Below are 22,839 nucleotides of genomic sequence, written 5' to 3'. Positions count from 1 at the left end.
CCAACTTTTCATGTTTTCAATGATCGCGATGGACACTGAATTCCCCAGCTTTCTCCGATCAACTCCGAGAGGTGCTCCCGAGGAACATCTCTACCAAGATTTGAAGTTCAATCTAAACCATTTGAAAATTCTTCAACTGGGTCTCACTCTGATGGATGAGAACGAGCATGTTGGGTTGTCTTGGGTGTTCACCTTTTTTGATTTTGATGAACAAACAGACTTCTCTAGTCCTACGTCAATCCAATATTTGAAGAACAACAAAGGGTTTGAATTCAAGAAATAGAGGAAAGACGGAATTCCATCGGCTAAATTCCGACGTGCATTTCTACCGATCTTTTCTAGCAATCGAATAACCAAACGGATCACATTCCATGGCATTTACGATGTTGCTTATTTGTTGAAGCTAATGATGATCAGAACCATGCCGAAGTCCATGATGGAATTCGCCATCGTAACTCAACGTCATCTTGGTACAGTGAACGACCTCAAGCACATGATTCACAATTGTGAACGTTTAATGAACGGTGAACTTGGACTTAAGAGACTTGCTGAGTTACTCAATGTAAACGATACTATTTTCAACGGTGGTTCTGATAGTTTGCTGATAGCTTTAGTGTATGCGAAGATATATGAAGAAGATGCTCAAGTTTTTGTTGGAGATTACTGATGGATTTCTATGGTTTTCATTATAGAATTCGAGGGATATAGGACCTTTTGCTATCCAATAATATATTACCCAAACTCATTACTTTTCCAAAATTTTCAACTTTTTAGTTTCATCTCATCGAGAGCGACTCAATGTAATGATGAACTAAATTTGAGATTATTACTCTGAAAAATTAATATTATTTATAAAAATTTTGATTATTTTGATATTCAACCAATTAATTGTTTGAGATAACATGGGATTCTCCAATTTTGAAAAATAAAAATTTTTATTTTGAAATTTAATAAGGTTATTTTTTATATAAAATCTATCATTCTTAAATTTTGAAAAATAATGATTTTTTTATTTTAAAATTCAATTAAGGTTATTTTTATATAAAATCTACCCTTTTTAAAAAATAATAATTTTTTATTTATCATTGAGATTGTTAAATTTTGAATCTAAAAATAATAATTTTTTTTATTTTGAAATTTTGTTATTTTGAAATAAAATGTATGGTTGAGATTCTACGAAATGAAGACTATAATTTGATTATTTTGAAATTAGTAAGATGGAATAAAGTTGTTTAAAATGTTGAATCAATTAGATGAATTCCGAGATATTAGAGAAGAAGTTATTATGTGGATTGTTTTTCTTTACCACATCCAATATAATTAAGAAAGATTTAGAGGAAATGCCTAATTTGACAACGAAATTTCACACTTAACATAAATTCTTCGTTTTTTACATGAATAGAAATTCTCTTTTTTAGGGTCTATTTTGTCCTTATGATTATCATTTAATATATATAATCTTCGAATTTAATTATTATTTATTTCCTTAATTACATTTTTATTATCATAATTGTATACATTGTAATTTCCTTATTTATATTTTACATAAATATGAATTAATTATATTAGTAAAAAAATGTTTCCCATTTATTATGGAAATATTATTCAAAAAGATATATTTTCATTTAATTTTGCCTATTTTCACTGCTCACAAGATTTTTCCCATTAGCCAAAAACTGTTCATCTATATCAATTCTTCGAAAAATTTTCTTCCGCCGCCGAAAGAAGACCTCAACCATCCTTATATTTTTTTTTCTGTCGTAATTTTATTACACAAGCGAATCTTTTGACCACCGTCGAAAATCGTCGTTGACCGAAAAAGAAATTTCACCACCGGATTTGTCTAAGAGCTTTTCCGACGTTTTTTTATTTCACGATTCCATTTCGTTTCACATATATCCGATTAGTCTATTTAACAATATCATCATATGTCAATATACACCCAATATATTGTATGTTAGATTTTAAATTTCCGTTACAATAGCTACATGTGTTCTCTGTTTATATAAATATATAAACCGTCATATTAACAATGCAAGTACATTCATCCGGATATACAATATTGCATTATATTTAAGTATATATATACCCCTTACTATATATAATATATATACCCCATCATAGTAACAATGTACGTACATTTATCCGCACCGGAAGGCAAGAATGTGCTGCTGAACACTCACCGGAAGAAAGAATGATGTGGAAAGGATGAAGGAGATTTTCAAAACCCTAAAAATCATTTGAAGAAAATGTTCAACGCCCTTCGGAGAGTATAATGGTAACATGCACAAATTGAATGGGATGTGATATCTTACAGATGATTTGATGGTTTATTTTCTTTTTTTGGAAGGAAATTAGAATATTCGAGTGTGGGTGCATAGTTTGTATTAATTATAGAGTATTTGTAGATTCTGTTACAAGTGTATTTAGAAATCACATTTGTCACTTATATAAGAGCATTTAAAGCATTGTTCTCCCAATTTTTATTTAAAAATTTTCTGTTTTGCTATTTTTTCAATTTAAAAATAAATTTATCATCTATCCAAAGCAAACCTCTAATTTTGTCATTCTTCTTGTCGGTCCTTGAATACACAGACTAATGTTCTAAGATAAATATCTATATTCATTCTACCAATTTTTTTTATATAAACTAAAACTAAGTAATTATTTAATTAAAGGTAAGAGAATAATTAATATTGTAGGGTTGAATTAAATTTAGTATTATTCCGTATGTTATTACATTAATGGTTTATTTAATTAGTTCCAATAAAAATAAAGGAATATTTTTATTATTAACATTTATTTAATTAAATTAAAAAATTATTTAACAAATACAAAGTAAATGAAAAAAATCACCAAAAATATTTATAAATATAGCAAAATTTCATATTTTCTTAGTGATAGATGATATCTATCTATCAACTACCTATCCATATCTATCAATGATATTTTTTTATATTTACAAATATTTTCGTTCATTTTGTTATATATACTAAATAAGTTATATAAATATGATTGCATATATATGATTAACTAAAATGAATCAAAATTAAAAGTTCAAAAATCAAATTAGTATCAAAACTATAATGTAATGATGAACTAAATTTGAGATTATTACTCTGAAAAATTAATATTATTTATAAAAATATTGGAGAACTGTTATAAATAGAAAAAACAGCTATTTATAAAATATAGCAAAAATAAAAACTCCAATGTAGAGAATTTGATGGATTTTGTTATATTTTGTAAATAGTTTCAATATTTTGTTATTCTTAAAAATGCCCCTTTAATAATAATTATTTTACGCTTACATTAAAATAAAAACAAATTTATTTTCCTTTTCCCTTAAATATTTTTATGCTACAAATCCAATAATATATTTTTGGTCCAATAAAAATAAAAAATAAAATAAATATTTAATATAAAGTAGTTAATTAGTGGAATTTATTTTCCCTTTTCCTTAAGAAAACTCAATTCCTTTTCCTTTTACAAATCTCCATTCCAAAATTCTCTCTATATATGTTTAGAGAACCCAACAATCATCAATCATCTCTCAATGTAAAAATCTTTGTTAAATCATGAGTTTCATTCGACAAGTTTGGTATCATAATCTCACCCAAGAATTAGCCATTCTCAACGACCAACTTTTCAAGTTTCCAGTGATCGCGATGGACACTGAGTTCCCCGGCTTTCTCCGATCAACTCCGAGAGGTGCTCCCGAGGAACATCTCTACCAAGATTTGAAGTTCAATCTAAACCATTTGAAAATTCTTCAACCGGGTCTCACTTTGATGGATGAGAACGAGCATGTTGGGTTGTCTTGGGTGTTCACCTTTTCTGATTTTGATGAACAAACAGACTTCTCTAGTCCTACGTCAATTCAATTTTTAAAGAACAACAAAGGATTTGAATTTAAGAAACAGAAGAAAGACGGAATTCCATCAACTGAATTCCGACGTGCATTTTTGCCGATCTTTTCTAGCAATCGAATAACCAAATGGATCACATTCCATGGCATTTACGTGTTGCTTATTTGTTGAAGCTAATGATGATCAGAACCATGTCGGAGTCCATGGTGGAATTCGCCATCATAGCTCAACGTCACCTTGGTACAGTGAACGACCTCAAGCACATGATTCGCAATTGTGAACACTTAACAGACGGTGAACTTGGACTTAAGAGACTTGTCGAGTTACTCGATGTGAACGACACTATTTTCAACGGTGGTTTTGATAGTTTGCTGATAGCTTTGGCCTATATGAAGATGAAGAAGACGCTCAAGTTTTCGCTAGAGATTACTAATGGATTTTTGTATGGTTTTCAATACAGAATTCGAGGATATAGAACCTTTTGCTATCCAATAACATATTACCCAAATTCATTACCTTTCCAAAATTTTCAACAACCTAACAACTACATTATCATATTACCCAAACTCATTGCCTTTCCACAACTTTCATCTCGACCATCTTTCTGACTGCTATTTCACTGATTTGGTACTCATTCCAAGTTACATTGCTACTTCTCACAACCCGTGGTGAATAAAATGGTGAACTTGAATGAATATACTAATGGATGAAATCGATCGGTAATAATAATCAGTGCACAAGCCGGTCACTAAAAACCGCTGGCTCCTTAGTTTTGGATGCAAACATAGTGTGTTAGGATCTTAAGATTTATTTATTATTAGGTAGGAACTTCATTTGGTTTAATTTGGGAGAGTGCAAAAACTCTTGAAAATCTATTGATATATAATGCTATCTTTTGAAATCTATTGATATATAATGCTATCTTTGAGTATTATTCTTTTTTCTTATGCTTTTCTAGTACTCTCTTTTTTTTTTAGTTATATTTTAATCTTTAAACTCCATCCATTCATGCGACTCAATATATAATTGTGTTAAAAGAGTAGTTATTTTATAAGTTAAGATCTTAATAATATATAGTGAGTTTTGATATGGTTTCAATATTTATTGCGACAAAAATCAATTTATATCTTAGAATTTTGAGAGTTGTATTTGCGTGAAAAATAATTGAGTTACATTTTTCTAATGAAACTAAAAAGTTAGTGGAACTCACATAATTTTCAAACTCGATTAGACTAATCATCAAATTGTTGTTGATGACTTTTTTGGTAAATATATTGAATTAATGCATAGGGTAAAAAATCAAATCTTAAACTTTGAAGTTGATAGTACAAACAAAACTACACGAGACTTTAATGTCAGTGTTTGAGTATACATACTAATGTTCTAAATTAAATATCTATATTCATTCTACCAATTTTTTTATAGAAACTAAAACTAAGTAATTATTTAATTAAATGTAAGAGAGTAATTAATATTGCAGGGTTGAATTAAATTTAGTATTATTCAGTATGTTATTACATTAATCGTTTATTTAATGAGTTCCAATAAAAATAAAGGAATGTTTTTATTATTTAATTTAATTACAAAAATAATTTAACAAATACAAAGTAAATGATAAAACCACCGAAAATATTTATAAATATAGCAAAATTTCATATTCTATTAATGATAGATGATATCTATCTATCAACTATTTATCGGTATCTATCAATGATATTTTGTTATATTTACAAATATTTTTATTCATTTTGTTATATATACTAAAAAAATTATATATATATATATATATATATATATATATATATATATATATATATATATATATATATATATATATATATAATTTTTTTAAATAATCTCAAATTTAGCTCATCATTACGTTACAGTTTTAATACTAATTTGATTTTTGAACTTTTAATTTTGGTTCATTTTAGTTAATCATATATATGCAATCATATATATATATATATATATGATTAACTAAAATGAACCAAAATTAAAAGTTCAAAAATCAAATTAGTATTAAAACTGTAACGTAATGATGAACTAAATTTGAGATTATTACTCTGAAAAATTAATATTATTTATAAAAATATTGGAGAATTGTTATAAATAGCAAAAAACTATTTACAAAATATAGCAAAAATAAAAACTCCAATGAACCCTAGAGAATTTGATGAGTTTTGTTATATTTTGTAAATCGTCCCAATATTTTGTTATTCTTAAAAATACCCCTTTAATGAATAATCATTTTAGGCTTACACTGAAATAAAAACAAAATTATTTTCCTTTTCCCTTAAATATTTTTATGCTACAAATCTGGTCCAATTAAAATAAAAAATAAAATAAATATTTAATAAAAGTAGTTAATTAGTGGAATTTATTTTCCCTTTTCCTTAAGAAAACTCAATTCCTTTTCCTTTTACAAATCTCCATTCCAAAATTCTCTCTAATCTATATATGTTTAGAGAACCCAACAATCATCAATCATCTCTCGACGTAAAAACTTTTGTTAAATCATGAGTTTCATTCGACAAGTTTGGTATCATAATCTCACCCAAGAATTGTCCATTCTCAACGACCAACTTTTCAAGTTTCCAGTGATCGCGATGGACATTGAGTTCCTTGGCTTTCTCCGATCAACTACGAGAGGTGCTCCCGAGGAACATCTTTACCAAGATTTGAAGTTCAATCTAAACCATTTGAAAATTCTTCAACTGGCCGGCCTCACTTTGATGGATGAGAATGAGCATGTTGGGTTGTATTGGGTGTTCACCTTTTCTGATTTTAATGAACAAAAAGACTTTTCTAGTCCTACGTCAATCCAATATTTGAAGAACAACAAAGGGTTTGAATTCATGAAACAGAGGAAAGATGGAATTCCATCGATTGAATTTCGACGTGCATTATTTCTGCCCATCTTTTCTAGCAATCAAATAACCAAATGGAACACATTCCATCACATTTACGATGTTGCTTATTTGTTGAAGCTAATGATGATCAGAACCATGTTAGAGTCCATGGTGGAATTCGCCATCATAGCTCAACGTCACCTTGGTACAGCGAACGACCTCAAGCACATGATTCGCAATTGTGAACACTTAACATTTATTGTCATTTTCTCGCAGAAACTTTGGATTGGTCTATAATTTTTCTCTAACCCGACCTGAGTTATGTATATCCTACGGTTACCTAATTAGTAATTATATTTTTTATTTGAGAAATAATAAATAATTATGACAGAGATCTATTCATATTTATTTTATTCTTATATGCAAGGTTGATATATGTTTATATATAAATATTGAAAGAAAATTCAAAACATACATTTTTTTGTTTTATTGACTACAATGTTTGTCATCTTTTATTCCAATATCTAGAGTTAAAGAAAAAACTATTCCAAAAATGGCCATCTAACAATATTTTACACAAAAATTGAATAGATATCCCTCGTCAATCACTTAACAAAAATCACATATCACTTAAATTCCTCAAAATCAATTTAAAATAATTTTATATTTTTTAAAATCAATTTTAATTCATATATAATTTTAGTAGCAAAAAAAAGTGATTTTAAAGATATAGTTGCTTACTTCATTTCTCCTATGTTATAAATACATAAATAAATAAATATTAGAAGTTTGGATTAAACATTTTTAATAATAAAATGAAGTTATTTTAAATTTTATATAACTATTGAATACGTTAAAATTCCAGTTAAGTCTAATAAATCAGTCAACTTAAAATGTATTAACACAAAAACACATACTTGTGTATTAAATACAAATTGGAACTTTATAATATTGGAACTTTATAATTCAAGTAGTCCCGTATTAAATACAATTGGAACTTTATAATTCAAGTAGTCCCCAATTTAAACTTTATGCAATAAAATTTAACCTATCGATCGCAAGAATTGAGTACTGTGAAACTTTTTTCTTAGTATGTGAATAGGTTAAATTGCAAATACAGTCTGTTCATACAGCTTATAATTAAAATTTAATTCCAATAGTATGATAAAGAAAAACCTTAGTACAGATTTAATTCTAACTTATAAAAAATGAATAAACTCTAATTTAGATTTAATCAAAAAGAATCTATTAGGTAAAAACTTAAAATTTTATGGTTAAATGAAACATAGTGAATTCTTTTACTTTGTATGACAATTTTAAAGGATCTACTAAATCAAAATTTCAATCTTATAAGAATTTATTAGTCATAATTTGAACTAATAAATTAAACTAGTAATTTAACTTAAATATAATTTTAAATACATATATAAGATATATAAATTAAGTAATACTAATTAAAAAAAGTATCGTAAAGATGAACCATTCATCCAAATATACAAGCACAAATGAAACAGTTTTCTCAAAATAGAACCAAGTTTCTATTCACACAACTACTTTTGACTAAATAATTCACCAAAACTAACACATATTTGTATATAATTATATGCAAATATGTGAGAAAATTAGAAATGAAATGAAGTTTTTCTCTCTTTGTAAGAGTACTAAAAGTTAAAATAATATACATCTACAACACACAGAACGTGCGTACCATATCTATGATGAAAAATTAGAAATATGGTGTGTTACAACGTGGGTCAAAATTTTCATTTCCAAGCGCACGTTAAATGTCACATATGAACACGGCGTGTTATATTATCAAAACACTCCTTTAGGGAGATTGAAATGTAATTAAGATTACTTGGAATTGAAATAGGTGGGCCATGTAAAAAATATTGAAAAAAAATGGTTAGATGGAAAACTATAAAAAGCAGTCCGGTATTACAAACCGGGCCCAAAAAACTCAAATTTGGATGGACTTGGAATAAAACCCATTACAAATCCATTCCATTCCATCCTCCCGAATACGCTATACGCGACTTTGTATTCCTACTCTATATAATCATCAAATGTGTTTTACTATTTAAATCATGTATAGGTTGTGCTGGAAAATCTATGTTTGTGTTTTCCTCCTTCCAATAATTCGTGTATGTAGTAAAGTGAGAAGTCAGATTCGTACAAAAATACTTAGGAACTTCAGTGATATATATATATATATATATATACACACATGGAGATGTTTTGCCTAATTTTTATGCTGTAATATTGAAATTTTCTTCCAAAAACACCTATAATAAACAGAGTGATTAGCGAAAGAGCCTAGGCACTGATTTCCTAGGAATCTTACCTTCAAGCTTTAGTCTTCTATATACTTCTCTGAGATGGCACGGTCTGATAGGTCCCGAATCATTACGCTCTGTCATGACAACTCTTGCTGAAACAAAATAAAAAGTATTGAAATAAGTCAAATTTTTTTTAAAAAAAATCAGATTCTTAGGTCTACGTTTAATATTGGCATAAAATGTAATTGGAAAGAACAATGGAATTGGGTTTTTACATACCTGTTTCTACGAGTTCACCAACAAACATCTTTGCTATACCAGACACTACGATTGTCATCGGTACAGAAATTTTCTGTGTTCCCGAGATGCTTGCTAACAGCTACAGCTTACAAGTGAAATGAAACAAGATGAGCTGAGTTCAAGTTCAAAAAGATTAACATCTCAAACCAAAAATAAAAAAATAATAATGAAACAAACAAACAAACAAACGATCCAACCAACCAATACCTAGAATGCATTCCCACCCCAACCTTCCTAGCTATCTATAGTGTCTTTCGAAAAGAGAAAATATTAAAATCCATACCCTTTTCATATTAGCTTTCTGAAATCCAGCTCTGCGAAAGGACTCGTAACGACTCATCTGTTCTTCTGTAAATTGTGAGAGAATTGCTCTGGAAAATAACAAGACAAGTTACAAGAGGATTCTTTTTTTAAGTGAAGATTTCATAATGTGTTAGTTCACTCAAAAAGATACCAAAGTAAAAATGATCTAGCATATTCATCTTAAAAGTTGCAAGCATAAAAGGAGAAGAAGAAGGAAAAAAAGGCAAATTCTTGATTTTGGTTGCTTACAAGTTTTTTGATGATTGTATTAATAGAAAGAAAAAGGGTTGGGTTTTGATCAAGCTGGATTTTGAGAAGGCCTTTGGGTACGGTTGGGTAGGAGTCTAGGACTTTCTCCTTGAGGTGCTAAATTGTAAAGGCTTTGGCGGTCATTGGATTGGTTGGATCAAAGCTTGTATTACTAACATTCTAACACCTCCTCTATTATGATCCAAGAGGATAAATCAACGCTGCTAAAGGGCTTAGGCAAGGTGTTCCACTTGCCCCTCTCTTTTAGGTGTTGATGGTGGATGTCTTTGGCAGGCCTATCGACAAAGGACTGAGGGATGACTTCATGAAGGGCCTTCCCATTAGAGATGGAGAGGTTCAATTTGCTGATGACACTCTTTGCTTTTCGAACTACAACCTGCCCTTGTTCAATAACTTGAAGAACATTGTTACAGGTTATGAGGTGATGTCAGGCTTAAGAGTTTACCTCTCTAAAACTCTCTTGGTTGGGCTTAATATTTGTAACTCGAAGGCTTCAACAGATGCGTAGGAGAGGGGTTTTGTGGCTAGCATATGGCCTCTTGAGTACGTGGGCATGCGTATTGGTGGTAAATTTAAGACTCTTTTTTGCAACCTATGATTAATAAAGTCGAAAAAAAGTTGGAGCATTGGAAGAATCTTCTCCTCTATAGAGGGGAAATTGCTTTGCAGAGTCTATTCTTACTAGCATCGCACTTTACTATTTCTAGATATTTGCTTGTCCCAGCAGTACTATGATTAATTGGCTCAATAAACTTATTAGAAACTTCTTCTGAAAAGGTAGTAAGGAGTTCGGGGTTACTAATATGACTAATTGGGAAACTACCTCTCTTCCAACTGAAATAGGAGGTGTGGATATTAGCAACCTCGCTACAAAGAAACAATCGTGCTTTTCTAACCAAATGGAGTCGGAGATTTCTCAGAGAAAAGGATATCTTTTGGATCTCTTGATGAAGAACATCAATGTCAGGCTATTGCAGTATTCTTAATGGGAACACCTAGTAATTTGGAAGAAGATCAAACAGCAAGATCCAAAAGCTACACCAGGTTCAAAAGCACAATATTTTGCAGGCATTAGGAATTCGTAAATTTCTATCTTCCTAAATTTTCTATTGGAGAAACTAAATAAAGAACTAGTTCATAATCAAAACATGTAAATCAACTGATGATAACCCGACCAAAGGGCTACATGCTACCAACATTTTAAACATCAAGTAATTCGAGTATTTTTTCCCATAAGGGTAACATTGAGACTAAGCTAACTCATCTTGAAGCAGAAAAACCAATTAAAAATAAAATTTAAAACTATATATGAGAGATCCAAGAGAACATACTGCATCTTTGCCATCTTATCCGGATCACCGCTGGAGGGAAATTTTGCAAGTTCAACTTCAACATTCTCTTCCTCTTCTTCCTCGTCGTCTTCTTTGGTTTTAGGGGCGGCAGATACATGGGAGGAAGAGGAAACAAACATAGAAGTGGTGGACACAGGAGTAACGGAATGTGTAGCGACAGAAGCGGATTTTGGATCATCGTCACCGTCTTGCAAATCAAAAGCGTCGGCAGGAACAGGGGCTACAGTGGTCGGAATTTCGAGGTCGTCCGCAGCAGAAGGAGAGTTCGGAGGTGATTCCTCCTGCTCTTCGAAGGCGGCTTCAAACGGATCCTTCGATTGCTTCATTTTTGTGAAATATCTCTAATTAGGTTAAAAATGATCGGAAGGAACGATCTGATGTAGTTTTGTGCTGGCCGATGAGGAGTGAGATAGTTCGCCGATGGGGAGTGGGAGAGAATAAGATATGGGAAGAGGAGGGAATGGATGACGGAGTTCGGGGTTTTTTTTTTTTTTTTTTTTTTTTTTTTTTTACATTTAGATCTCGAAATTCTTTTATTATTTAATGAAATATTTAAATTTAAAATGATAAAACATTTTCTTTTATATTAGAAATTTTTATAAATATTTTTTTAATATTTTCTTTGAGTATATATATGGATAACTTTACTGGTCTAAATATTTTAATAGTTTATTATATTTATAAAAGTTTCCCTTCAAATTAACTAAAGGGTTTATTGATTATCTCAGAACTTTTTTAAAATCTAAAAAATTGAATGTTAGTGGATCATAACGCTATATTGTTTTGTCAATATCAATAAATATCGACTAATAGTAATCAAAATGTTAGTGGTAGGTGTCACATGTATTCATTCATAAGTCCACTGAAATCAATTTCACGAAAATAAAAATAAAAATATTAAGATAAATGTGTTTTTGTAAGTACATCATCATGGCAAAGTCGTGTAAGGTAGCAATACCAAATCAAAGACAACATTTAGAAGTGGAGCTAAGTGTATGATAAAAGTTCTTGCAGAGATTTGAAGTTGACCAATTGATAAATCCTATGCTAAATCATCATAAATCAAAGTTTATGACCTAAACAACCAAAAAGTCATCCTTTAATTAAACAACCTCGAAAGAGTTTGAGAATCCATTGCTAATTTAAAAATATTCAAACCCTTTTTAAACATAAAAACATTTATGAAATTTCTAAAAATGTTTGAAACAAAATAGAAAAAATCTAAAAAGCTAACGATGAATCTTGCACTAGAGCAAAGAAAAGAACATTGAGTAATACGAGAACATAACAAAGTTTCAAGTTTTATTAAGATGTTAATTAATTAATATTTTTTATTTAAAAATTGGTAGATTGTTTTCAAATATAGCAAAATGAACCAATGTATATATATATATAGCAAAAATGACTGCTATAGACCCAAATAGTAGTTCTATCGACGATAATTTAGGATATGCAAAGCAATGGTTATTGGCGGATAGGAAAGGTCAAGATCCAAACTTGACGTCACAAGGAGTCTCTATTCATCTTCGTTCAAGGTAGGACACATTTTACTTCAATGTTACAATGGCTCTAACTAAGAGTACCTCAATTGAAATAAGTTATAACTCTCAATAAGGACGACAACAACAAAGCCAAAAGACAGTTTGACCAGAACTCAAAAAGCAAAGAACGGTCGTTCAAAAGGTGAGTAGCTAAGATTCTAATGTGGGGAAAGCCTCCAAAGAACAAGGTAGAAAAAAAAGCAAAAACGCCTTGAAAGTTTATACATGTAAATATGATGAGAAGTTTTACATTTAAAACATTTTTTTTTATCTTAACTATGGTGAAAACAATTTTTTTATCTTAACCATGGTGAAAACAATTTGATATTTTTTAAAAATAAAAATTTAGGGCTTTTATACATGAAAATTGTGTGGGCTTAGCTTCTCCCAAATTGGGTCCAACCCATTCCAAAAGCCCAAAACGAGACGAAGAAATGGCTAAACCAAACATGGAGGAATCGGAAGCTTTGTAACACTGCGACCATGGACAAGAGAAGCAGAGATGAGAAGACGAGCGGAGCTGCAGCTGCTCCGACGCAAGGGAGACCGTCAGGGCGGCCACTCCCTCCACCGTCTCAGACCAAAGCTCCGCCGCCGAATCCTCGTCCTCGTTTCGAACCCGTCGACCGCGAAAAGGTTTCTCTTAGGGCTTCCTGCTTCCTCTCCTATTTTTATTTACATCACTCAGATAAGTTTTTGGTTTCTGAAATCTAGGTTCGTTATTTCCACTAACACTTCTCTTCTTTTCGTTTCTTGCATTCAAGACTTGCCCTTTGTTGCTTCGCGTTTTTACTAAGGTATGTTTGAATTCATCGAGAAGCTTTCTTGTTAAATTTAATCTTTGTTCTTCTGAAAATTGAGATAATGGAGTTATCTGTTTGACATTATTGACTTGCCATTACCTTTGATGATACTTCGTCGTTAATCAGTATGGAGGTTTTCTTGTTGTCCCCATGTTTTTTTTTCCTGATTGGTGCAGTTGGGAGAACTTTGATATAGAATTGAGTGGGGTTCATCTTTCCATGTAGTTTCATCTTATTGCATTAGTATACTGCATGCAAAATGTGCTTCATTTACATATTTTTTTCAGGTTGGAGGTCATCATACCGATGAGGATTTTGCAATTAGGGGTAAGGAACCCAAAGATGAGGTTCAGATTTATACATGGAAAGATGCAACACTCCGGGAGCTGACCGATCTAGTATGCTGAAAACCTACATTATTTCGTTTCTTCTTCTAGTGTTTTTCTACCTATTCTTGCTGCTGCTGTGTACTGTATTTGACAAATGACCATCTAATTTTAGGTTAAGGAGGTTGCTCCAGAGGCTAGAAGAAGAAATGCGAAGCTTTCTTTTGCTTTTGTTTATCCCGACAAGCGTGGTCGATTTGTTTTAAAACAGGTTAGTGAATGTTTACAAAAACATCACCTGCAACTGCAATGGAATTTAAATTATACATTCTCATTTACAGTTGTACTAAACGATATGCTAGGTGTTTACTTCTTAAATGCACTACTTGTTTGGATAAATTGTTGTCATTTTCTTAATATGAAAACCGATATGCTCATTTTTAAGGTGGGGATGACACATTCTTATGGAAATGGGAGGAGATTAGATGATAGCAAGGCATTGGGTGAATTGGACTTCCAGGTAAAATTAGGGTTTATGAATTAAATTGTTTGAAAGTTTATGAGGAAACTAATATATCCTCTGAATCTGTTTTAACTTTACAAATGTAGATTGGAGACTATTTGGACGTTGCAATCCTGTAGAAATCTTGGTTATGTTGAAGCATGCTGTTAATTAGTTGGAGAGCGAGTGTTATTTGTTTGCTACCTTAGAAGATTGGATTTGGCGCCCTCTGTAGTATCGATTCTGTTCTGCATTTTTTATTTTCTATATTGAGATGTCATGAGAGGTAGAAGAATAGATTGTATTGATTGTGAATTTTCATTCGGTCATCTGGTTCTTGTACGATTTGCCATTATTTAATGACCTCTTATTTCCCCAGAGATTGTATTGTTAGATCTCTATGTATAATAGAAACTTTATTTCTCAAAGGACATACTTTTCCTTTCCGTTCTACTGCAAATTCTTGAAATATTCAACTAGATTGATGATTTACATACATGAATTATGTTTTATTGGATGGCATTTTGAAACTTCATCACACCCTTCTCTAGGTATCGTTTATACATGATGAGTATTCACAAATTTGTACACCAAGATACAATGTTGTACAACAGCTGGAAAAATCCTCTCTCTACAAGGCAGGGTTTTAAATATCTTAATATCATTCATATCCAACCATGGAGAATTCTTGCAATACCTTATGATATCCCTTGGTCTTGTTTCTCCCGGAATTACAGTTAACGATTCCTGGAATTTTGTCAACAGATATAATAGTAAGTAGCATGAAAGTCTTTTATGACTTGAATGAGATGTAGTTTGGGAGAAAGGGCAAGAGTTCTCTAATGTCAAACCAAGGAGGTAACTGGGGGGACATTCGTTTACATAGAAATTAATGTTTTAATAGATGGCATGTTAAAAGACAATTCCCTTGGGGGATTGAAGATATTCATGTGTACCTCTCACTTAGGCGTTGCTTCCTTCTGGTAACGTGATCAGTCGGGTTTTTGAGTTGTAAACCAGCTCACTTCCACAGCTGAAATACATAGTTTTTACATCGAAAAGTTAAAAGAAGCTTGTGCTGCAAATGACTGCAAATTTATGAGCTTCGTACTTACTTTGTGCACTTGATATTGTTTGTGTTGCCACCACTTGAAACTGATAGTATGGTGCCAAAGAAGGAGACATTCTCAGTTCCACAGTTCGGACAAGGTCCCTAAACAAGATTCTTCTTCAGTCAAGATTGGTTCATATGCCATTTCAAGGTGTAAATTGGCAAATAAGAATAATAATAATAAAAACGGTGACAAAGAACTACCTTCAGGATCAAAGAGTCTCTAACAACTGCATTTGTAAGGGTGAGCGCTAACCAGACAAGAAATGGTACAGCAGCAAACCAAGTGAAGATGAAACTGAATGGCTCTGGAAGCTGCATACAACTCAGTGTGAACAAATTCCAAGTTATAAAAGCATAAAGGAGACGTTATTATGTCTTATGAGAGTTCAGAATTAAACAAATGCTACAAAGTTTGGTGGAGGCTCTTTGCTACCTTATTCTTCAGCAATAGAACTTTCTCCAAAAAGAATTGATTGACAATGCATATGGCAATAGAAAGAGAGAGATCATGGTAGTCATTAATATAGCTTGCTAAAAACTAGTTCTGTAAAGCTTACAAAGAATTTAGTTCTTTGTGTGACAAGAACTACGTAATTTTTGCCGACATAAGTTTAGTTGCACCTATATGTACATGTGAACTAGAGGTACCGGGTTCAAATCTCCCTACCCCTGCATTTATTATAATACCTTTCCGGAAAAAAAAAGAAAAAAAGAACTATGTAGTTTTGAAGTGCTGAACAAAATTCGAATTCCGTTGGAGATGCCGTTATGATCAAAATATGGTTAAGGAAAATTCAAAAGGGCTTGAGAATTATAAATCAATTTAAGATATCATTTTGACAGAATTAGAAATAGGGGAAGCTATTAAAGAAAAAGATGAATATTTACCTCCAACAAGTATGTAATCTCAAATCCAGTGATATCATCCAGGAAGAAGAACCTAAAATGATCCATAAGTGAATGAATGTCTTAGATTTTATAAGTGAATATGCAAACAAATAGTGGTAAAGCATGATAAAATAGCAATATCACGAGTTACCATAGCATAGTTTTAATATTCTAGTTTTAAGCCGCACTTATTAACATAATAATATTACTTTGGGTTTCCTTCTTTTAAACAATTTTATGTGCCTTTCAAGATTTTCTAAAACAGGTATTATCACATATTCTGATAAATCTTTTGGTTGAGTGAGATGGTTCTTAAAAAAAAGACTAAATTGAAATAGTTAGTTGGATACTTACAATCCCAGTGCAACTACGGTGGCTGGAACATTCAAGAGGAACATTTTAAAGTAGTCCACAGAAAGGTCACTATAAACCTGTAAGAAATGTAAACAGAAGAGTTCATACAAACCCGTTCTGGTCATTGAAGAATCATTATATATATGTAAATACATATATCCATAAGAAACTGCACTTGCATTGAAAGAAATAAAAAGAACATTTTATCTATAAGGACTTTTGGATAGGAATCCAAAATTGCTTTTGACTAAACAAACATTCTTCACCATTCTAAACTCACGCAATTCTAAAATGGATTGAAACCACATACTCAATTATACATACCTTTCTACTCCGGAGACTGCATCGGGGACCCTCAACCACAATTTCACTCCCTTCCATCTGAAAATTCAATATATTCAAGTTTATCACATAAGAGATTTAATACCGATCAAATTTTCATGTAGTAACTTGATTTTATTTGTTCTCTCTATATGCTTTAGTAGTAGGATAGTAGGAACGGTTGCAAAAAGAAAAAGAGTTCAGTGTCCTGTTTGTTCATTTATAAAGATTTGTAGAATTATTTGAATTTGGCACATGAATTCAGTCAATGCAAGTGCCTTTTCTTTAGGCATAGGCCCCTCTTAGCAAGTCAACATACAATGATAGAGATATGTGAAAATGCAACCAACATTCTACATTGACTAGATAAGAGGGTGATCAAGTATACGGGTGGAGAACTAGGTCTAATGATATGAGGCTTTTAGAGCAAAGTCATGAGGTATAAGGTGTATGCTGAAAGTGGACAATATCATACCATTGCAATGATATCTATAGGTTCATTGTCTTAATAAGATACAAGGTGCAGTTATGATCATGCTCATGCTTATTTGGACATGTTGAATGACATGCTTAGGAGTATAATTGTGAGATGGAATCCAATGTTTAAGACATGCATATAATAAGTAGCATGCATTCTCGCTTTGGCCTTGGTACGCAAGTTCATGAAGAAATGAACCTTAGAGATGAGGCACCTAGGTTCTTGGAAGGAATGGTAGCAATATAATTTTGTAATGAGTGTCAAACCACCAAGCTAAGAGTAGATGGTTCATGATTATGGATCTATGTAGTTCCAAGTTATGTCTCTATCTTATGTAAGCCACTATTATCTTCACATCGTTTTCTACTCCAAAACATGGAATAAGATTAGATAGATATTTAACAAGCCCCAAACATGGGTAGAGTATTGATATTTCTTGCACTTGACTCACAAACCAAGGCTAATTTTTCTATTGTTATCTTTTACCAAAATAAAAAGAATATTAAAGAACGAGGTAGAAAAAGGTAGCGTCTTTGGCTTGAGCTATCCCAAGTCCTCATGTGCATCTATTCTTAAACTTCCAAAATTCCTGAAAATGAGTAGAACACACATTTCTCCACTGTATATTCATAAAATCATCTTCCATCTAAGGTTGGGTTGGGACAAAATGCACATTGGGCACCTCCTTTGGAACTTCTCTTTCGAATCCAGTAAGGCAGTAACTATATAATGAGGGTCATGGTACAAACAAATTCTTGAGCCTTTTGAGGACTGTTGATTGTGAAGTGAAATGAGCTTGAAAAGGACAGTAGAAGAAACAGGGTTACATGGATAAAATCCCATAAGGCATTCTTAGTTTATGAGCATAATTATATTAGTCCCCTAGCAACTATACTAATCCAAGTCCAGAAAAAACAAAATGTTTGATCCACTCATTAGAAATCATCAACCAAAGGAAGGGATAATGTAGGAAACATTATTCAGTTGGATGTGGATTAAAAAATATGCATGCCCCTAATAATTTTCAAATACATTTCTCCACATTGTGGCAGCCTCTTCTAATAACTTCTTGTGGGCGTTAATCAAGATAAAGTTCCAGCTTCAATCTTTAAAACCATGTAGGCATCAATCAAGATAAAGTTCCAATTCAATCTTTCCAATAGAGTTCAAAACTATAACTAGTTAAACATACCTTAAGTCTCAGCTTCAAATCGTCAAATTCTTTATCCGTCATAATTGGATTTCCAGACACATATGCCATTGAAGCTTCCAAAAACTTTTGTTCATCAGAACCTGCATAAAAAAATTGTAAGTATCTGATCAATCTTCAATTGAATTAAGTAATAAAGGAGAGATTTGATTGTTTGATCAGGTAAGTACTCAGCATTACAACACTGCTGCCTTCCCACATGAGTTCTTCCTTGAGATTATCAAATTCCTCATTTGACATAATTGCTTTACCCTCATAATAGAATGCCTGCACCAAGCGAAGCGATGAGAAACTATGAGAAACTATTTTAGGATGTATTTGGTTATGCTTGAAGAATATGTACATTTAGTTAAAAGTACTTTAAAGGTACTTCTAATTGTTAAGTACTGTTTTTGATATTAACAAATCATTTTAATTCTTAATTCTATGCTCTTAAGTACTTTAGAAGTGGTTTTCATCAATTATTTGAACCAAAAAGTACTCTTACAAGTGCTTTCTTAGAAACTTGCTTTCGACTTTCTTAAAACAAATCCAAATATGAAAATTCTAATTCAAGAGTGCATACAATCTAAGATATCTAACTTTTAGAGGCATAAAAGCACTATAAGTTTACCGAGTTCAAACTGGATCAATTCTGATTCTCATAAAAAATAGGTTAAATTACAAATTTAGTCCTAATCCTTCAAAAAAGGTTAGAATCTAGTCAATATAGTTTTATAAGCTAGAATTTCATCTGTCATGGGGCCAAATTTATAATCATATATCAAATCTTGCTTAAACTAAAAGAAAACATTGATAAAGAGATTCAAAATTGAATGTTGAAAATTTGTTTACAAAGTACCTGTAGAGCTTGAAGAAATTCTTGCTCAAGTTCTCCAATGGTCTTTTTCTCCTTGTCTATGCTACAATATCGAAGGACATTACTATCAACAACCTCATCTCCCTCAACCTGACCTGAAAGAGAGTTGATCTCAGCACATTGCATTTTGGTCTTGCAATCAAAGATTAATGAAATTTTCCTTTCTGAAGCTTCTCTAGAGGCAAACAAGATGGTGCGAAAGCCAAGAAGTTCTCAATATTATCTTCCCGTGGCCATACCAAACCTTTCATAAAATTATAGAATTAGATGTTTGGTCAATACCGATCTCACAGGACTAATTTTATGAGTTTCATTCCTGTTTTTCGTGTTTTTGTGTCCAGTATTTTAGATATAAAAGCGTTTGAGAACTATTTTTGTTTCTAAGTGTGTAGAAATTTTGGAAACCACAAAATCAACTTTTTACTGCTGTTTCCAGATTTTTTTTCCAAAATATAAATAGAAGAATTTTTTTATCATTACTTAACTTATAAAATGCTTAAAAAAATATAACACAGAAAATTTGGATTTTTAATTTTATAAGCTAATTTTTATATTGAATTTTTCATTTTTAACTAAGAAAACAAGAAATGGTTAACATGCATGTTTTTGTTTAGAAATTATCCAGTAGAACTTTAAAAATAAATTTTCAAAGGTGTCTAATAGATTCTTTAAACTTTCAATTTTGTGTTTAAAAGTTTCATACACTTAAAATTTTGTGTCTGATAAATCATTCATGGATTCAAAATTTTTTAGTATTAATTGAACAATTAGATAAAATTTGAATTTTATGTTTAATGTAGCCGAAAACTTAAAATTTTGTATAAGTAAACACATGAATTTTAAAAACATTGGGAAGTCGAGGGAGTAAATTTATAACTTTACCTAACTTATTTGCTAATTCAAGTAATTTTTAGGTTAAAATACAATTTAGGTCCTTGTACTTTTGGGACTTATTCTATTTCATATGCTTCAATAAATCCTAAGCGTAGTCTCTACTTCTGGTTTGTACTTTTAATTAGAAGTAAACACCCTCAAATATTATAACCGAAATACAGAGTGCCATTGGGCATACTTGAGAGTTGTTTTAAAATTGTTATAAACCACTCCATTCAAAACATGTTTTTAGTTGTTCAAAATTTGATCTAATGTTCGGCTTTACACTTCTAGTGATTTTTATGAAACCAAAATGATTTTAATTGATTAGAAACAATTTTCGTTGTGATTTTGAAGGGGAAAAGGTGATCCAAACCTTTCAAAACCAGGTAAAAAGGCCCTTAAATTAGGGGGAAAAACATATTAGTAAAGAACAAAACACTAGGAAAATGAAAGAAACAAACCGCATAAATATTTCATGTTTTAACACAATTTTTTCCCCAAGTAACCTTAACTTTCAAACTAAGGGTGGATTTGAAATGTCCTTTGAACAAAAAGCATTGAAACATCTCTTCTACAAAGAAATTGTTTCATCCAAAAGCATTTTTCAGTTCATTTTTATCTGTTTTCAGAGATTATCAAACTACTTTAACTTATCCTTTTCTCTATTGGTTAAAAGCATCCATCAAAGTTCCGACAAAACACTGCCAAATATTGAACACAAGCACCATAGAACATACATCAATGCTAAATACCAAGTAACCCAAAAAACTTAATCAGACGGATTACTTTAAATTTCATTATATAAATACTTCAACACTCCCGTAGGCTCAAAAATCCGTAGAAGTTCAAACGAGTGGTATGATAGTTTCAAGACGACAATATGATCCCAAACACACGCCAATCTTTCTAGCCCTGCCCCTCACTTCCAGCAACCTTAAAAGTCAGCAAATCGCACACACTGATATATTGGTTCAGTAGCTTTGGTAAAACAAATAAAACCCTAACCTGGTTGATCAGTAGTTGCTCGAGGAGGTGGAAGAACGACTTTCCGGCGAAGGAACAGGCGGCGACTAGAAACCCTAATCAATTGGGACGACGACCTTGAGGAAGAGGGAAGCAGAGGAACTGCCGGTTTCTGATTCTGAAACGGAACAGCGAGCGAACTCGAGGAGGGTAAGGAGAGAGTCAATTTGGTCGCCATTGGAGAGGGAAAATCGAGCAGAATTTCGTTTTAGAAATTATTGGAAGAAGATGATTGGATTCTTCTTCCCTCGCTGTTTGGAGGGAAAGAAAGATAAGGCAATGGGAAAATGTGTGGAGGGAAAAACGTTGCCAACGGTTATGTATATATTTTTTTATTGTTTATTATTTAAAAGGTTTTCGGGGAAATTTGCCACGTCAGCTTCATGGCTGCTTTTTATTGGGTGTTGGGATCCGAGCTGTCCATTAAGTTTTCATCATGTGGATGATTTTGATTTGGTCACGTGCCATATGTGTGTTTATCACGTGGGAGATTGGGGCCTTTCTATCATGGTTTGGGAATTTGTGAATTGTAGCCGCAAATGTAAAGATAAAATTTTGTTTGTTGAAGTTGCAAATTTTGTTCTTTTGTCTATGGTTCCAAGAATGTTTGAATTTAGTCCTAGAAGTTAATGATTAAAATATTTTTTGACGCGTGGATATATTCATAAATAAAATGATTCAATATCGACATTGAAGATATATTAACGTCTTCCATATTTCTTGTTAGGTGTTAATAAAACATAAAAACTATGTTATCAGTATTATTTTATGACAATATCAAATAGAAAAAGAATTGATTATATTGTAAGGCACAAATATAGAAAACCATTTAGGATATATATCGTAAGAAAGGAAGATTCGTGTTTTTCTAAGTCTTAGTTATAAGAGAGTGCGCTAAAATGTTTTGATGTTAAAGAACATGATAGAAACTAAAAATAGATGATTTATGGAATACTATTCAAGTTGTGGGCTTCTCACCGAAAAGAGATGCTTTAGAGATATCAAGTAGAACATCATTCAACAAATTGATCATTTATAAACAATCATCTTTAGTAAAGAGATTTGAATTAAGGATCTAAATAAATGGTCTTCATTGCTTCAAGGATCTTAACTTCATGGTATTTAGGAATGAACTTGAATTCAACAAAACAGACACAATCCAAATTCCTAAAGCATCTAGTCGAGATTTCACATCTTAAATGCATGGTTTCAAGTAATATCAGTGTTCAACCAAGACATTGCTATGGGTGGCTTCCACCTAATTGTATAATAGAAAGTTAGTGGACGGGCCTTTGCAATGTCTTTCCATCATACCCTTT

General features: G+C 31.5%; 6 protein-coding genes across 6 annotated transcripts; 4 read left to right on the top strand and 2 right to left on the bottom strand.

Annotated features, from left to right (window-relative positions):
* The first annotated feature begins 28 nt into the window (after positions 1–28).
* Positions 29–667, top strand: LOC103491127 (putative CCR4-associated factor 1 homolog 8). The gene is made up of 2 exons (XM_008450955.1): positions 29–264; positions 418–667. The coding sequence occupies exons 1-2, from the start codon at positions 29–31 to the stop codon at positions 665–667; spliced, it is 486 nt and encodes a 161-aa protein (XP_008449177.1).
* A 2,911-nt stretch (positions 668–3,578) lies between these two features.
* On the top strand, positions 3,579–4,040 carry LOC103491126 (probable CCR4-associated factor 1 homolog 9). The gene has a single exon (XM_008450954.3). The coding sequence runs from the start codon at positions 3,579–3,581 to the stop codon at positions 4,038–4,040; it is 462 nt and encodes a 153-aa protein (XP_008449176.3).
* A 2,438-nt stretch (positions 4,041–6,478) lies between these two features.
* LOC103491125 (putative CCR4-associated factor 1 homolog 8) lies at positions 6,479–7,018 on the top strand. Its single transcript, XM_008450953.2, has one exon. The coding sequence runs from the start codon at positions 6,479–6,481 to the stop codon at positions 7,016–7,018; it is 540 nt and encodes a 179-aa protein (XP_008449175.2).
* A 1,884-nt stretch (positions 7,019–8,902) lies between these two features.
* Positions 8,903–11,758, bottom strand: LOC103490961 (transcription initiation factor TFIID subunit 11). Its single transcript, XM_017045088.2, has 4 exons — positions 11,205–11,758; positions 9,584–9,671; positions 9,280–9,379; positions 8,903–9,152 (listed from the first exon to the last, which is right to left on the bottom strand). The coding sequence occupies exons 1-4, from the start codon at positions 11,549–11,551 to the stop codon at positions 9,025–9,027; spliced, it is 663 nt and encodes a 220-aa protein (XP_016900577.1). The 5' UTR covers positions 11,552–11,758; the 3' UTR covers positions 8,903–9,024.
* A 1,412-nt stretch (positions 11,759–13,170) lies between these two features.
* Positions 13,171–14,825, top strand: LOC103490959 (histone deacetylase complex subunit SAP18-like). Its single transcript, XM_008450722.3, has 6 exons — positions 13,171–13,402; positions 13,531–13,563; positions 13,857–13,967; positions 14,071–14,166; positions 14,341–14,415; positions 14,505–14,825. Exons 1-6 carry the CDS (start codon positions 13,250–13,252, stop codon positions 14,535–14,537), a joined length of 501 nt encoding a protein of 166 aa, XP_008448944.1. The 5' UTR covers positions 13,171–13,249; the 3' UTR covers positions 14,538–14,825.
* A 60-nt stretch (positions 14,826–14,885) lies between these two features.
* On the bottom strand, positions 14,886–21,839 carry LOC103490960 (PGR5-like protein 1B, chloroplastic). The gene is made up of 11 exons (XM_008450723.3): positions 21,503–21,839; positions 19,604–19,716; positions 18,933–19,029; positions 18,745–18,845; positions 17,078–17,134; positions 16,754–16,830; positions 16,400–16,451; positions 15,713–15,823; positions 15,513–15,610; positions 15,354–15,430; positions 14,886–15,144 (listed from the first exon to the last, which is right to left on the bottom strand). The coding sequence occupies exons 1-10, from the start codon at positions 21,696–21,698 to the stop codon at positions 15,361–15,363; spliced, it is 972 nt and encodes a 323-aa protein (XP_008448945.1). The 5' UTR covers positions 21,699–21,839; the 3' UTR covers positions 14,886–15,144; positions 15,354–15,360.
* Between the last annotated feature and the right edge of the window lie 1,000 nt (positions 21,840–22,839).

Source organism: Cucumis melo, chromosome 6 (genome assembly GCF_025177605.1).
Source record: "Cucumis melo cultivar AY chromosome 6, USDA_Cmelo_AY_1.0, whole genome shotgun sequence".
NCBI lineage: Eukaryota > Viridiplantae > Streptophyta > Magnoliopsida > Cucurbitales > Cucurbitaceae > Cucumis > Cucumis melo.
This window is presented reverse-complemented; position numbering and strand designations above follow the sequence as displayed.